Genomic DNA, 13038 nt, shown 5'->3' with positions numbered 1-13038 from the left:
CCCACCCCCACCCCCACTCACCTTCAACCTTCAGGGCGTCCCAGGCATGGCCCACGGCCTCCCAAGGCGAGGGGATGTCCAGGAAGACAGCGTCCGCCTCGCGGCTCACGCCGAAGCCGCTGCGGCACACGTCCTGGGTGCGCACGGTCACCCATCGGCCCACGCCGTGCTCCTGGAACTCCTCCTGAGCCTTCTCCGCCCGCTGCTGGTGGAACTCCACCGTGTGCAGGTGGCCCGTGGGTGCGATGGTGCGGATGATGGCGTGCGACACGGAGCCACTGCCGGTGCCTAGCGGGACGGGACGGGTGTCAGACGGGAAACGAGCCCACCCTCACTATGAGGGACCCATCAAGGGCCCACGAGGTCAGCCGACCCCGGGTTACCAGCAGGCACCAGTCTGGAGCTCCCTGAGGGGTCCTGGGACAGGGAGCCTGCATGTGTGGTGGGGGGAGAGGAGGGAGCTGACTGATCCCTGATGTCCGCCGTGGGTCCAGCGGGGAGGGTGGCAGCCCTGACCACCCCCAGCTCTGGAGAGACTCTGCTGCACAGACCTGGAGCCCCGAAGACGGGTCCCGAGAGGGGCTGGGACTGGCCCGTGGCCCTGCAGGCTCTGTGCGGAGCAGATCAAGGGGACTGGAATCGTCCCACGTGGTGGCTGGGCCCAAGCTCCCCGAGGGACTCAGGTCAGTCCATCTTCCTGCTCCCCCCCGATCCGCTCCCACCACACGGGGTGCAGCTCTGCCCTCACCTTGCACGACCAGAGACACGGTGACCAATGTGCCCCCCATGTCATCGTCTCTCAGTCTCCCCCCAGCCTCACGGGCCACTTCTCAGCTTCCTTCACGGCTGCCCCTCTGCCAGCCTTCCTGTCCTGCAGTGTCCGGCCGGGCCTGCGTCCTCCGGTCCCCCCCCCCGTGACCTTCCCCCGCCTCGCTGCTCGAGGCGCCAGGCCTCACGAAGACGCCCGGGCGCCCACTGCACACCGATCACCTCCCCCGTGACCGCAAACAGCGCCCAGCATTTACAGGTGCAGAGCTGGAGCCGATCCAGCCCAAATCCACTCCCTGCCAAGCCTCCCGAACCAGCTGGTGACATGACTGCCCAGCCAGATGCCTCGGAGGAGCCCCCCCCTTCCCCACAGGTAACTCCTGCACCTCTTCCCACATCTCTCTGGGAGCCCTTTTCCCCACCTGCCTGCCGTGCCCGCCCGGGCCCCCCTCCCGGCTCCCCGTAACAGCCCCTGACCCCCGCCTTCAGTCCACCTCAACACAGCCGCGGATTCGCTCTCCCCGCGGTCAGACCAGGCCTCTGCCCTTGCCACGCACGGCGGAGTCAGACTGCCCGTGGCTCCCGAGCAGCACCCACCTCCTCCCTGACCTCACCCCTGCCCCTGCCACGCTGTCTCCCTGACGGCCCCTCGCGCAGGGTCTCTGCAAGGCTCTCCCCGCGGTGACCCTCCCCTTTGGCTCTCGGTACCGCCTTCCCCTCATAACCACATTCAACTCACTGCTCCCTCCTCAGAGAGGTCTTCCCTGACACCCCTAGCTGGAGGGACCCCTCTCTGAGTCACCCTCAAACACGCAGCCCTGTTTCCCAAGCCCCCCAGCAAGCAACAACACCGTAACGGTCACAGTGGGCTTCCCGTCTGTCCCCTTTGAGAAGCAGAAACTTGGTCTGTCTGGTCACGGCTGTAGCCACGGTTCCAGAAGGGAAGCTGGCACATCAGAGAAGCCCAGAAGCATGCTCACCGACAGCGCCTTTCAGCCGAGTGGAGCGAGGCCCTGGCTGCGGACGCACGGGGGGAAGCAGGGGATGAGCTGGCCCTGAATCCTGTCCGCCCCCCGCTGCCCTGGTGCTCAGCAGTGAGCCTCTGCCCAGGCCCCACCCACCCTCTGGCCCACTCACTGCCCGGGCTCTGCATCTGACTCTCCCCATTTCAAAGTGCTTGGCTGGGCAAAAAGAACCCTCCAATTGTCCACATGGAGAAACTGAGGCCCTCCATGTGGACAAAGAGAGGGATGCAGGTGGCTTGAAGCCTCCAAATGTTGGCAGCAGCGCTACTGGGAACTCTTCGTGACTTTGGAACCCAGATGCCCGGCCCATGAAAAACATGCTGGAAATCTAGGCACACCTGGGCCTGGGCTGCTCTTGGCTAGGTTGCATGCTTCAATCCCCAGCACCTGCGTGTGTGTGTGTGTGTGTGTGTGTGTGTGTGTGTGTGTGTATGTGTGTGTGTGTGTACGCGGGCGCACACATGTGCAGAGGCTGGGAACAGCTGCCTTCAGGCACTTCCACCTGCACTCCAGGCTCTGGGCTCAGTGCCGATAGTGCTGGCCTGGGATGAGCACGGGGCCGGCTCCTCACCCACAGTGTGCACCCTGAAGCAGCCCTGGCTTCCCTCCAGGAAGGGGCGCTCTCAGCCCTGGGCTTGGGGCTCCCATTCGCAGCAGGCACCCTCTGCCCTCGGTCAGCGCCGAGCAGAGCTCACACCCCCCACCCCACCTAGACAAGTGGGATCCCCCCTGGGCGCCAGCTCCTCCAGCGGGCTAGCCTTGGTCCAGTCCCATCAACTCTCACACAGAGTACAGCACCAGTCTCCTAACCGGCTTCTTGCTTCTGCCCTCACTTCCTGCGGTCAGCACCCCCAGAAAGACCGTTAAAACAGAAGTTGAGTAATAATGCCTGTGTTCAGGAAGGGCAGGCTGGAGGCTGGCTGGACAGTGGGTCTGACCTCCAACTTCATGAACTGAGGCAACCTGAAGAACTCACCCGATTCACAGACCACAGAGCCCGGCCGAAGCTCCAGCATCATGGTAAGCAGGGCGATGTCGGTGGAGTAGAGGATCTGGGTGCGGTGTGGCAGGTTCAGCGTCCAGAGCTCAGGTGTGGGGTGCAGCACATACACCCAGCCACCTCGGCCGCAGGTCACCTTGGAGCCGAAGGGGCGGCCAATGAGGTCTACTGAATGCCGAAGGACCCCGTGCCGGGTCTGGGTCTGGGCCCCACGCTGCACACGCACTGCCACCATCGCACCATGGCCCAGTGACAGGATGGCTGTGTCACCCTCTTTGATCAGCTCCTCATACGCCACGAAGCTCATGGTGTTGCTGTCTGGCAGGTGCCAGGGACCTGGGAGGTGTGTCAGCATGAACATGTAAGGGGGCCAGGAGGCAGGATATGCACCTGGGGCCAAGAGAGAAGGCTGTGAGGCCCAGATCCTGAGCAATGGGGGTGGAGTAGCTGGCTCAGTCCCTGGCACTGTCCATTAGGACAGCCCAATAGGGCTGCACCCTGGCCTGACATTTGAAGCCCTTCTTGGTGTGGTCTTAAGAAAAAAGCCATCAGCCCAAATCACAGATGGAGAAACTGAGGCCCTACACTGGCAGAGGAGGGGCCCAAGGATTCCCACAAAGTAAGGGTCCGACCCTCTCTCTTATCACCCTTCTCCAGGAGCTTGGTTCCCATTCTCCAGCTATAGGATGAGAGAGCGACTACCTAGGGGAGAGCTGCAAATGGCCCGTGAGGTCACCTCCAGGCCAGGCAGAAACCCCCCCTCCCCAGTTTCCCCTATGGCGGGCTCCTGGGCAGACAAGTGGCAGGGGGATACAGATGTAAGGGCTCGCAAGCAGAGGTTGGGGACGTGCAGGGGGCAATAAACAGAAACACTGGCCTGGCCTGTGTAGAGGCAGGGGGCGGCTCAGGCCAGGCTGGCACAGGGCTGGGGGCGGCCATGAGAGGCTGCAGGGAAGTGCAGGGCGAGGGCGAGGGCGAGGGCGAGGGCGAGGGCGAGGGCGAGGGCGAGGGCGAGGGCGAGGGCGAGGGCGAGGGCGAGGGCGAGGGCGAGGGCGAGGGCGAGGGCGAGGGCGAGGGCGAGGGCGAGGGTAACCAGGCCCTGCGGAGTCTCACCGGCGACGCTCGTCGGGCTCCGACTCCCGGAGGGTCTGCACGTGGCCCCGCGCCACTGCCACAGCACTTCCGGCTCCGGCCTGGGGCGCGGCGCCCGCCGATGACGTCATGGCGTACCGCCCCTCGCGCGCGGGCTCCCGGGAACCACGGGCCGTCCATCTCGGCCACCGGAGCGCGCCTCGTGCTCGGACTCTCTGCTTTATATCTACTTGTGCAAAAAACAAACTGAAAGTCCCACTGTCCCGCCGCCGAGCTGCTGCAGTCCTTCCAGACTCTTCCTATGGGCGCTGTTGATAAAGGCTGGGAACAGGGCAGGGCCCCGTTCCGCAGGCTTTTGACAGCCCCGGAGTCCCCGGAAGGGCCGCCCAGGCGAGCTGCGCAGTCCCCTACGAGGACACTTTGCCATGGACATTTTGTCATTGCGAACCGCTCTGGGAACACCTCTGACGGGCCCCAGGATAAATTCCAGAAAATGGAATCGCCGATGAGAGGGTCGACCCAGAAGGCTTTGGCTAGGGTCAACCAGAGGAGCAGGAGGTGGTGGCCTGGAAGGGTCTGCAGAAGTGGCCTTAGCCCAGGCCTTGCCTCTTCTTGGCCTGCCTCCTCTTCAGGGGCACAGTCTCCGGAGTGCAGGAGCTGCTTCAAGGAGGGAGGGGGTCCTGTGTCCCCTCCTGGAACCCAAGGTGCAATGAGCATTGGGTGAACTGTGCTCCCTTTGGGGTCGGTCAGTGAGGACAGGGCCAGTGGCCTGAGCACGGGACAGGGAGAGGGGCAGCTGGAGGACGGGGCCAGAAAAGGGAAGCAGCAGCTCTGCTCTGTCTCAGCAGAGCTGATTCAGAACCGGTTCCTCTGGAGAGTGTGTGTGGGGGAGGGGGACAGGGGACATGGACTATTTTCCTCCAGCACACAGGTCCCTGTGGGCCAGGGCTTATCCTGTTAGCCTGGGGGACTGGAGAGGGATAGAGACCCCAGCCCACCCAGCCACCCTGAGGCCTGAGCCCTAACCCAGGGCCAGCTAGCAATGACTCTAGGCCACGCTTACCAGGCCCAGGCTGCTCCATCCTGGGCAAATGGGAGTAGCCAGGCCCTTCAGAGCCAGTCCCTTCCCAGAGCCCTGCCAACCTGTGAGGCACTCTGAACTCTCCCTCCTCTGGGGCCAGGACTGGCGAGGGTGTCTGTGGACCACAGTGCCCATGATGGAGACCCAGGTGCCTAGCTTCAGCCCCTCCATGCCCCTGCCCTGACTGGGCCTGGGTCTTGGCACCCCAGAGGAAGAAGGTGAGGGGCCTTTGGTGGCCTCCCATTCTCTGTGGGTTCTTGTCCCTGTGGGGCCAGTGCTCTGGCCACCAGCTGCCTGTGTGGCTGTATCACTGTCCCCTTGCCTCTTGCTCTCGACACTGAGACAACCCAGCTCCATCCACGGCTCACCAACCTTTGTTCCAGGTGACTTTGCACCAGCCTGAATCACCCCCTAATTGCTCTCCTGGTAGATCTCAACTTTCCACTTCTCATGGGGGTTCCTTTTCCCCAGGCTTGCAGCTGCTCAGCGGCTGGGTGCCTACTAAGAGCCTAAATTAGGACTCCTGACTTCCCACTCGCCTCTCTGTGACTGGCTGGCCAGCTCCTCCATTGCCCCCTCCTCCAAGCAGCCTTCCCAGGGCTGTCCATCTGAGCCTGCCCCACCAGCCTAAGTCCTCAAGCACCAACTGATTAGCCAGGTCAGGTGGGTACTTTGCCCAGGGCAGAGTTTATATATTATATATTGGGGCTCCCCCTAAAAAGAACTGATACTGTATGAGCCCAGCTAAGTGCCATCACATTGCGTCTTCCCCACAATCCTGTGAGAGAGGGACCACCACTTTACAGATGGGGAAACTGAGCCTCAGGGAGGTCAAGTAACTTGTGTAAGATCACACAGCCAACGTGGCCAAAGTGGGATTGGGATTTAAAGCCAGTAAACTTGGCTTCAGAGAACTAGTGGAAGATTTGAAGAAAGCTGGAAACTGGCAGGAAGTAGGCCCTGGAGGAAAGGGAGACCCTGAGGATGCCCACAGGGGGAGGCTGCTCTGCTCTCGTCTCAGGCAGGGATCAGGTGACCCAAGGTCTCCTCTTCCCTGAGCAGCTCAGTCTCCTGCACCAGCATGCTCTGTGACCACAAGGCAGCCCCCGCTCCTTTTCTGATCCTAACTAACTTCCCCTTTGGGTTTGGCGGAGCTCAGGGACAGGGCACCAGGAGGAAGCAATGCCCACCCTGGCCGCAGTCTGAGCACAGACTCTGAGGATGGCCTCGCGTCCCCTGCTTGGATCCCGGCCCTGCCCTCCTACCTGGCTCACCTCCACCTGCCCAGCTCTGTGCCTGCCCTGCTGAGCAGGGTCATGTTCTGTGGATGAAAGGCCAGGGACTCCTTTGAGGCTCCCCACCCCCTCCAGGGCCAGGTGGTTAATGTATAACCAGGTGTGATTTCCAAGAAACCTGGACCATAAATGGGCCTGGTGATGTCACCCAGCTTCTTGCCCAGACGCGGCCAAACCGGCTCCTGTGGGCCCTAAGGAGAGTGGAGGGTCCACAGACGAGGGCAAGTGTAGCTGGGCGCAGTGTTCTTCCTGCTGAGGTGGAGGCCGGTACCCTCCTGGCCCCCTTCCTGCTCCCCTGCTTGGGACCACCCAGGCTCCCAAGCAGCCCCTGCCTGGTGGGGGGCCTCGCCCTGACTTTTGGGTCCAAAGGCCTCAAAGGCCCTCTCCCCACTTCCCCCATCACAGCTGCTGACCATGTGTACTATCAGACTGAGTCCAGCCCAGGCTTGGCCAGCCGGGGGTCCTCAGGGTGGGCCCCAGTTCAGGTTAGCACAGGGCCAGTCACTCCAGGACCGCTGAGGGACTGCCAGACCTCCAACCCGGTCCCCCATCACGCACCTTCTGATCTTCCCTTTGCTCATCTCCAAAGGCCGAGGATTGCTGGAGCCCCAGGCAGGAGCATCCCTAGGGCCTGACCCTGCACAAGACCCCAAGCCTCTGGACTTCACCTCTCCAGTGTGGACCTTGCTTGTGGAGAGAAAGGGGAGCAGGGGTCCTTTCCTGCCCCCATTCTCCCAAGTTGGTCAGGCCCTTGGTGGCCTGAGGGTAGGGTAGGGGGGCCTTCTGGGAAGCTGCAGAGGCTACAGACAAAGAGGAAGCCCTGAGTACCACCCCTCCACCCGCTGGGATCTGAAAGCCAAATAGGCCTCCAGGAGCAGCAGCTCTGTTTCTAGAAACAGAAACGTGAGCCCATCAGGCCTTTGCGGTGGAGACTTGGGAAAGGCAGCTGCAGATATTTCTAAAATTAGGGGAAGGGGCTGCAGGGGGCACAGAATGCAGGAATTTCAGGCTTAAGGGACACCTGCTGTCTGGCCAGTCCAGACCCATTTGCCTTTTTGCCTTGGCTTGTTTCATGGGTCTAAAAAATGCTGACTGCGAGCAGGTCAAAACGCGCCAAGGTGAGCAAGAGAAGAGGCAGGAGTCTCTCTGCAGTAACATCGGGGGACAGAACACAGAGGCAGAAGCAAAGGGACCTGCTCGCCCTTTGCTCCAGTGCCCATTCCTCAGAGGCACCAGACACGCTGGAATGCCCGCTCTGCCCCAGCCTCGGCAGAACCCATCTCCTCCCATCTCTGGATGATATTTTGTTCACTTCCTGCAGCAGCAGCAGCAGTGTTCGCCTTGCTGCCCACAGAGCACACTGTGGAGTCCTGGAGGGATTTTGTTAAATATACACATAGATAAGGCTCTTCCCCCTTCCTTGCTTCATTCACAAAGCAACGTATGATGGACATCAACCACACAAGCTCCAATCCACGCTTTTTAATAGCTGTATAATATTCCACACTGGGGAGATTCCTTCCCTACCCTCGGCCAGTCCCCAAGTGATGGGCATCGAGTTACATCCGGGTTTGTTTGTGTTTGTTTCTCCTACTACACATCTCTTGGCCTATCTGCAAAGAGAAATGAGACTGTCTATAGGCTGGACTCCTAGAAGTGTGATTGCTGGGTCATGGAGTATGAACATTTTAAATTTTAATAGATACTGCCAAATTACTTTCCTAAAAAGATGTAGCAATTCACAGTTGCAGGCAGCGTGTGCATGCCTGCCTCCCCACATTCCAACCCACAGCCAACACTGGCTGGTATCAATCTTCTTTTTTTGCTAGTCTGGGTGTGCTGGGGCTAGTGGAAGGCATAGTCATTATTTTAACTTGCGTGATTCTGATTTTTAGTGTCTTTTCTTTTCTTTTTTTTTTAAATCTCACATGTGCTTATTGTTTGTTAGCATTTCCTCCAGTCTTTGCCAAAAGTCTCTGAGGACTGCCTTTGGGGGTGGGGTGGGGAGGTGAACCTGTCCCCTGCAGAGAGGGCACAGGCCTGGGGTCTGGGGACTCTGAGACTGTGCACTCCCCAGCAGAGCCAGAGTATTTCCGCATCAACCAGGAGGGGCTGGGCTCGGGGGTCTCTGGCTCAGACGCCCCAAAGCCCGGGGACTTGCCCAAGGTCAAGGCACCAAGGGTGCCGCCGGGCTGGGCCGCAGCCAGGCTGCGCCTCCGGAGCGCCTTCGCTCTGCACCAAGACCGCCCGGGAGATGCCTGCGGGCACCTTGGAGAAGGTCGGCGGCTCGGGGCCAGCTCGGACGGGGCAGGAGAAGGAGGGGCGGCGCGGGTTTGGCAGTACCTGCTGTGGAAGCCCTGGACGCCCTCGCCTGGCCCCTCGCCGCGACCACCGCGGGGACTGGCAAGACGAGGGAGGACAGGAGCCATGGTGCAGACAAGCCCAAGCGTCCTCAAGTGCCTGGTCCGGAGCCTCGGGTGCCCGCTGACCCCCGCGTCTCCCCGCAGCCCGCCGCCGCCATGCCCTTCTCCAACAGCCACAACACGCTGAAGCTGCGCTTCCCGGCCGAGGACGAGTACCCCGACCTCAGTGGCCACAACAATCACATGGCCAAGGTACTGACCCCCGAGCTGTACGCCGAGCTGCGCGCTAAGAGCACGCCGAGCGGCTTCACGCTGGACGACGTCATCCAGACTGGCGTGGACAACCCAGGTACGCGCACACCAGTCCCGGGGTCAGGGTGCCAGCGCCGTATCCGCGGGACAACCCGCGGCTAGGGCCCGGAGCCCGCCCCCCCATGCCAGTCCCCCTCGGGCCCAAGTCCGGGCGCCCTCTTCCCGCGCACAGCCGCGGGGTCCTCGGCGGCTCGCTGAGGCCTGGCAGTGACGTCACTGTCCCCACTCCGCGGCCCCCCCACAGGCCACCCCTATATCATGACCGTGGGCTGCGTGGCTGGCGACGAGGAGTCGTACGACGTGTTCAAGGAGCTCTTTGACCCCATCATTGAGGATCGGCATGGCGGCTATAAGCCCACAGACGAGCACAAGACCGACCTCAACCCCGACAACCTGCAGGTGCCGGGCGGCCCGGGGCGGCGGGTCGGCCTGGGGAGGGGTCTCCCGGAGCTCACCTCTGCTTGGCCCCCAGGGCGGCGACGACCTGGACCCCAACTACGTGCTGAGCTCGCGGGTGCGCACGGGCCGCAGCATCCGCGGCTTCTGCCTCCCCCCGCACTGCAGCCGCGGGGAACGCCGCGCCATCGAGAAGCTTGCCATCGAAGGTAAGGGTCGGGCCGGCCGGGCCACGGTCCCGGTCCCGGTCCCGGCCCCTGCCGGCTTGTTTACTAGTCACCCGAGCCGCCGCCGACGCCGCGCTCTTATCTGCGCTCTGGCTCCGGTTTCCCGGAGGGACCGAGGCCCAGCCCCGCGCCTACAGCGTCCTGGGGCCCGGCGAGGGTCGGCTTGGGCCGGGTCACCGGCTCGGCCCGCCGCCCAGACCGAGAGGACTGGACTCCAGCCAAGCCGAGCGGGCACGGGGAGGTGGGGCGGATCCGTGTCGCTAGGGGTGGTGGCGGTGTGGGACAGGAGCCCACCCGCTTGTCCTCCTGAGCGCGCCCCTCCGCAGCCCTGTCGAGCCTGGACGGTGACCTGGCGGGGAGGTACTATGCGCTCAAAAGCATGACCGAGGCGGAACAGCAGCAGCTCATCGACGACCACTTCCTTTTCGATAAGCCCGTGTCGCCCCTGCTGCTGGCCTCAGGCATGGCCCGCGACTGGCCGGATGCCCGCGGCATCTGGTGCGTACTCCCCAACCCCCTCCCGCGGGTCCCCACTCCCCCACTTCGTCCTCTCCCTGGCGAGGCCGAGAAGGAAGAGGGAGGGGCCGCGCTCCTGGGATGGGTTTGGTGCCACCCAGGCCTCCTTGCAGGTGACCTCACCTCGCAGGTAAGTGAAGGACCCCGGCTAGTAGAGGCCTCAGCCTCTCAGGATCTTAGAGGTGGGGGGAGCAGTCGTGTTGGCTTTCCTCCTCCACCCCCCTCTGGGGAGCTGGAGCTGCTTGTTTTCTCTCCTTTCCCACCCGCTTCCCCGCGGGGAGTCAGTCAGGTGCTGGGTGACGCAGACGCTTCCTGGAGTGGGCGGTGGGGGAGGAGGGCTTACAAGCTCCTGTTCACACTGTGCGTGTATCGTGGGGCTTCCGCGCCCAGCTACAGCGCATCCCCCTGTAGGGGGCTGTGCTGGCTGCCTCTGCCCCTTATCCCCTTGGTGGGCACCACACAGTACCTGATGGGCAAGCTGGGGAAGCAGCTCAGGCCTCTCTTTCTGTCCCTTCTCTGAGCTGTCCTGGCCTCCCTCCGTGCCCCCAGGCTGTTGACGGGGCTGGAGTCCGGGCAGCGGCCCCCGCTCCTGGGTACAGCTGGGATGAGCACACCAGGGACCTGGGAAGTGCCTCCGGCCTGGGGACCCCCTAGAGTTTGTTTTCTGGATGTGCCCTGAGACCACAGTCCAGGGAGGAGGCTTGACTGTGCCCCTCCCCCAGGCACAATGACAATAAGACCTTCCTGGTGTGGATCAACGAGGAGGACCACCTGCGGGTCATCTCCATGCAGAAGGGAGGCAACATGAAGGAGGTGTTCACCCGCTTCTGCAATGGCCTCACCCAGGTCAGGCCTGGCCCCCGCCACCGGGGCTGGCACAGTGGGGGCTGGGTGCCAGGGAGGGGGCAGGGCCAGGCCCCCCCCCCCGGTTCAGGCAGAGATGTAGGTGCCCCATTAACCTCCTGGGGAGTCCAGGTCTCAGTTGCCTCAGGGTCCTGCCGGGGAGCTCCCTGGTCTCAGCCGGTCCCCTGGGGCATGTCTCAGCCAGGCCTCCCCTCTCACACCTCCACCTCCAGATTGAAACGCTCTTCAAGTCTAAGAACTACGAATTCATGTGGAACCCTCACCTGGGCTACATCCTCACCTGCCCGTCTAACCTGGGCACAGGGCTGCGGGCAGGGGTGCACATCAAGTTGCCCCACCTGGGCAAGCACGAGAAGTTCCCGGAGGTGCTCAAGCGGCTGCGGCTTCAGAAGCGAGGCACAGGTGAGTGGGGTGGAGTGCCTTGGGCGGCCCCCCCCCCCCCCCCCACCCAGGCCTGCTGACCTGGCTGTCTCTCCAGGCGGTGTGGACACGGCTGCCGTGGGCGGGATCTTTGACGTCTCCAACGCAGACCGCTTGGGCTTCTCGGAGGTGGAGCTGGTGCAGATGGTGGTGGACGGCGTGAAGCTGCTCATCGAGATGGAGCAGCGGCTGGAGCAGGGCCAGGCCATCGATGACCTCGTGCCTGCCCAGAAGTGAAGCCCTGGCCTGCATCTGCCGCCACCTCCAGCCCTGCTGCTTCCTAACTTATTGTCCGGGCAGTGCCCACCATGCACCCCTGAGGCTCGCCGTTTGGCGGCTGAGCCCTTAGCCTTGCTGTAGAGACTTCTGTCGCCCTTGGTAGAGTTTATTTTTGTGATGGCTGAGATGTTGCTGATGCTGAAATAAACTAGGGTTTTGGCCTGCCCCAAGTCTGAGTGGTGCCTCCCCTTTCCAGGGGCAGCCCAGGGCTCAGCAGCCCGGCTCTGAGGCCTGAGTCTTGGGTCTGCCCTTTGTGCTTCAATGTAAGCTGGGACAGTAAGTAATCAGGAGGCAGGCACCCTGCTGTACCCACCTAGTCCTGTTCCATGAGCCTCTCCGCCATCCCGTCTACTTGGCTTCCCTGCAGGCCTGGGGTGGGCTGGTGGGGGAGGGACAAGAAGGGGGAGGAGCTCCAGGGTGGCAGAGCCCCAGCCTGAGCATCGAAAGGATTTGGGGGCCTGGGGCGTGGAGCCTGGCACTTTGCTTAGCCCCATCCTGTAGCCTGGGGGAGCTGTGGACGCTGGGGGGAGGGCAGGAGCCCAGAAACTTGATACCTTTTCCCCCCAAACCCTCTTCCTCTTCTTCTTGCAGGCAGCTGCTCCCTCTCCCACCTCAACACCTACTCCATCTCCTAAATAATGTCTCTCCTCCCTTTCCTTCCCTCCCAGCCTCCCATTAGGCTGAACTGTCCCCTCGCCCGCCCCTAGCCTAGCCCTCCAGCCCCTTCCAGGAAGCCCCAGGGCCCTGTCAGTCCCCCTCCTCCCTGCAGCCTCCTCTCCAGAACCCTCAGGTGCCCCAGTCCCTGGGCCCCCCATGGCAGGCCCCCACCAGAGGGTCCCCAAGCAGGAGGGAGGTTGGGGCTGTTCGGGACATGGCTTTCTGGTCTGTTTTCCGGCCACCTCCTGGCTGCTGCTGTCCCCATCTGGTCTCACTCGGGGGTCCCCACCATGGGTGGGCACCCTAGGTGGGACGGGTGAGCCAGCCGGGGTCCTGGGCCCGGCTTCCTTCGCCAGCTCCTCAGCTCTGCGGACGGTCTGTGCTGCCCCCTGCTGGCCAGGGCCGCCTCTGTCCTTCCGTTCCTCAACCCCATCGGGGTCTGCGATGCCCAGCTCCCCATGCATCAGCCACACCGTCCTCCTGAGGTTATCCTGCACCTGGGAGAAGCCAGGCATGGCCTCCACGCCCTGGACTGGGCAGTCTTGCCCACTGAGGATTGGGGGCTCTCACGTCCCAGGGGCAGCTTGTCAACCCGGACCCCGAGGCCCAGGACAAGCAGGTTGGTGGGGCGGCAGTGGAGGAGGAGGTGCGCCCTGGCATCTGCCTCGGTGGCCAGGCTTGGTCTGAGGGGCCCATCCAGGCAGTGTCCAGGCTGGGGAGGGCTCTCATGAGCCTTTGCCAGG

At 62.9% G+C, this 13038-nt stretch overlaps 2 protein-coding genes across 3 annotated transcripts in view; one reads left to right on the top strand and one right to left on the bottom strand.

The window, feature by feature from the left end:
* TRMT61A (tRNA methyltransferase 61A) overlaps positions 1–3982 on the bottom strand; it is a 7119-nt gene extending 3137 nt beyond the window's left edge. The window contains exons 1-3 of one of the 2 annotated variants that reach the window (XM_024760122.1): positions 3907–3982; positions 2770–3129; positions 22–288 (exon numbers count right to left, since the gene is read on the bottom strand). In XM_024760122.1, coding sequence (XP_024615890.1) covers positions 22–288; positions 2770–3100 — 598 coding nt within the window. In that variant the 5' untranslated portion in view covers positions 3101–3129; positions 3907–3982. Of the gene's footprint in view, positions 1–21; positions 289–2769; positions 3184–3906 lie in introns of both variants that reach the window. The other variant, XM_024760113.1, reaches the window with a different exon arrangement.
* A 4766-nt stretch (positions 3983–8748) lies between these two features.
* CKB (creatine kinase B) lies at positions 8749–11814 on the top strand. The gene is made up of 7 exons (XM_024758993.1): positions 8749–8973; positions 9181–9335; positions 9409–9541; positions 9886–10057; positions 10798–10921; positions 11152–11341; positions 11418–11814. Exons 1-7 carry the CDS (start codon positions 8781–8783, stop codon positions 11594–11596), a joined length of 1146 nt encoding a protein of 381 aa, XP_024614761.1. The 5' UTR covers positions 8749–8780; the 3' UTR covers positions 11597–11814.
* The last annotated feature ends 1224 nt before the right edge of the window (positions 11815–13038 follow it).

This window comes from Neophocaena asiaeorientalis, unplaced genomic scaffold (assembly GCF_003031525.2).
Source record: "Neophocaena asiaeorientalis asiaeorientalis breed wild unplaced genomic scaffold, Neophocaena_asiaeorientalis_V1.1 scaffold476, whole genome shotgun sequence".
Classification (NCBI taxonomy): Eukaryota; Metazoa; Chordata; class Mammalia; order Artiodactyla; family Phocoenidae; genus Neophocaena; species Neophocaena asiaeorientalis.
The sequence above is the reverse complement of the archived record's forward strand: the minus strand, read 5'-3'. Positions and strand labels throughout refer to the sequence as shown.

Coding starts and splice junctions, on each gene's coding strand:
- CKB (XM_024758993.1), top strand. CDS start 8,781: ATGCCCTTCTCCAACAGCCACAACACGCTGAAGCTGCGCTTCCCGGCC. Junction 8,974..9,180: donor GACTGGCGTGGACAACCCAG/GTACGCGCACAC, acceptor GCCCCCCCACAG/GCCACCCCTATATCATGACC. Junction 10,922..11,151: donor TCTGCAATGGCCTCACCCAG/GTCAGGCCTGGC, acceptor CTCCACCTCCAG/ATTGAAACGCTCTTCAAGTC.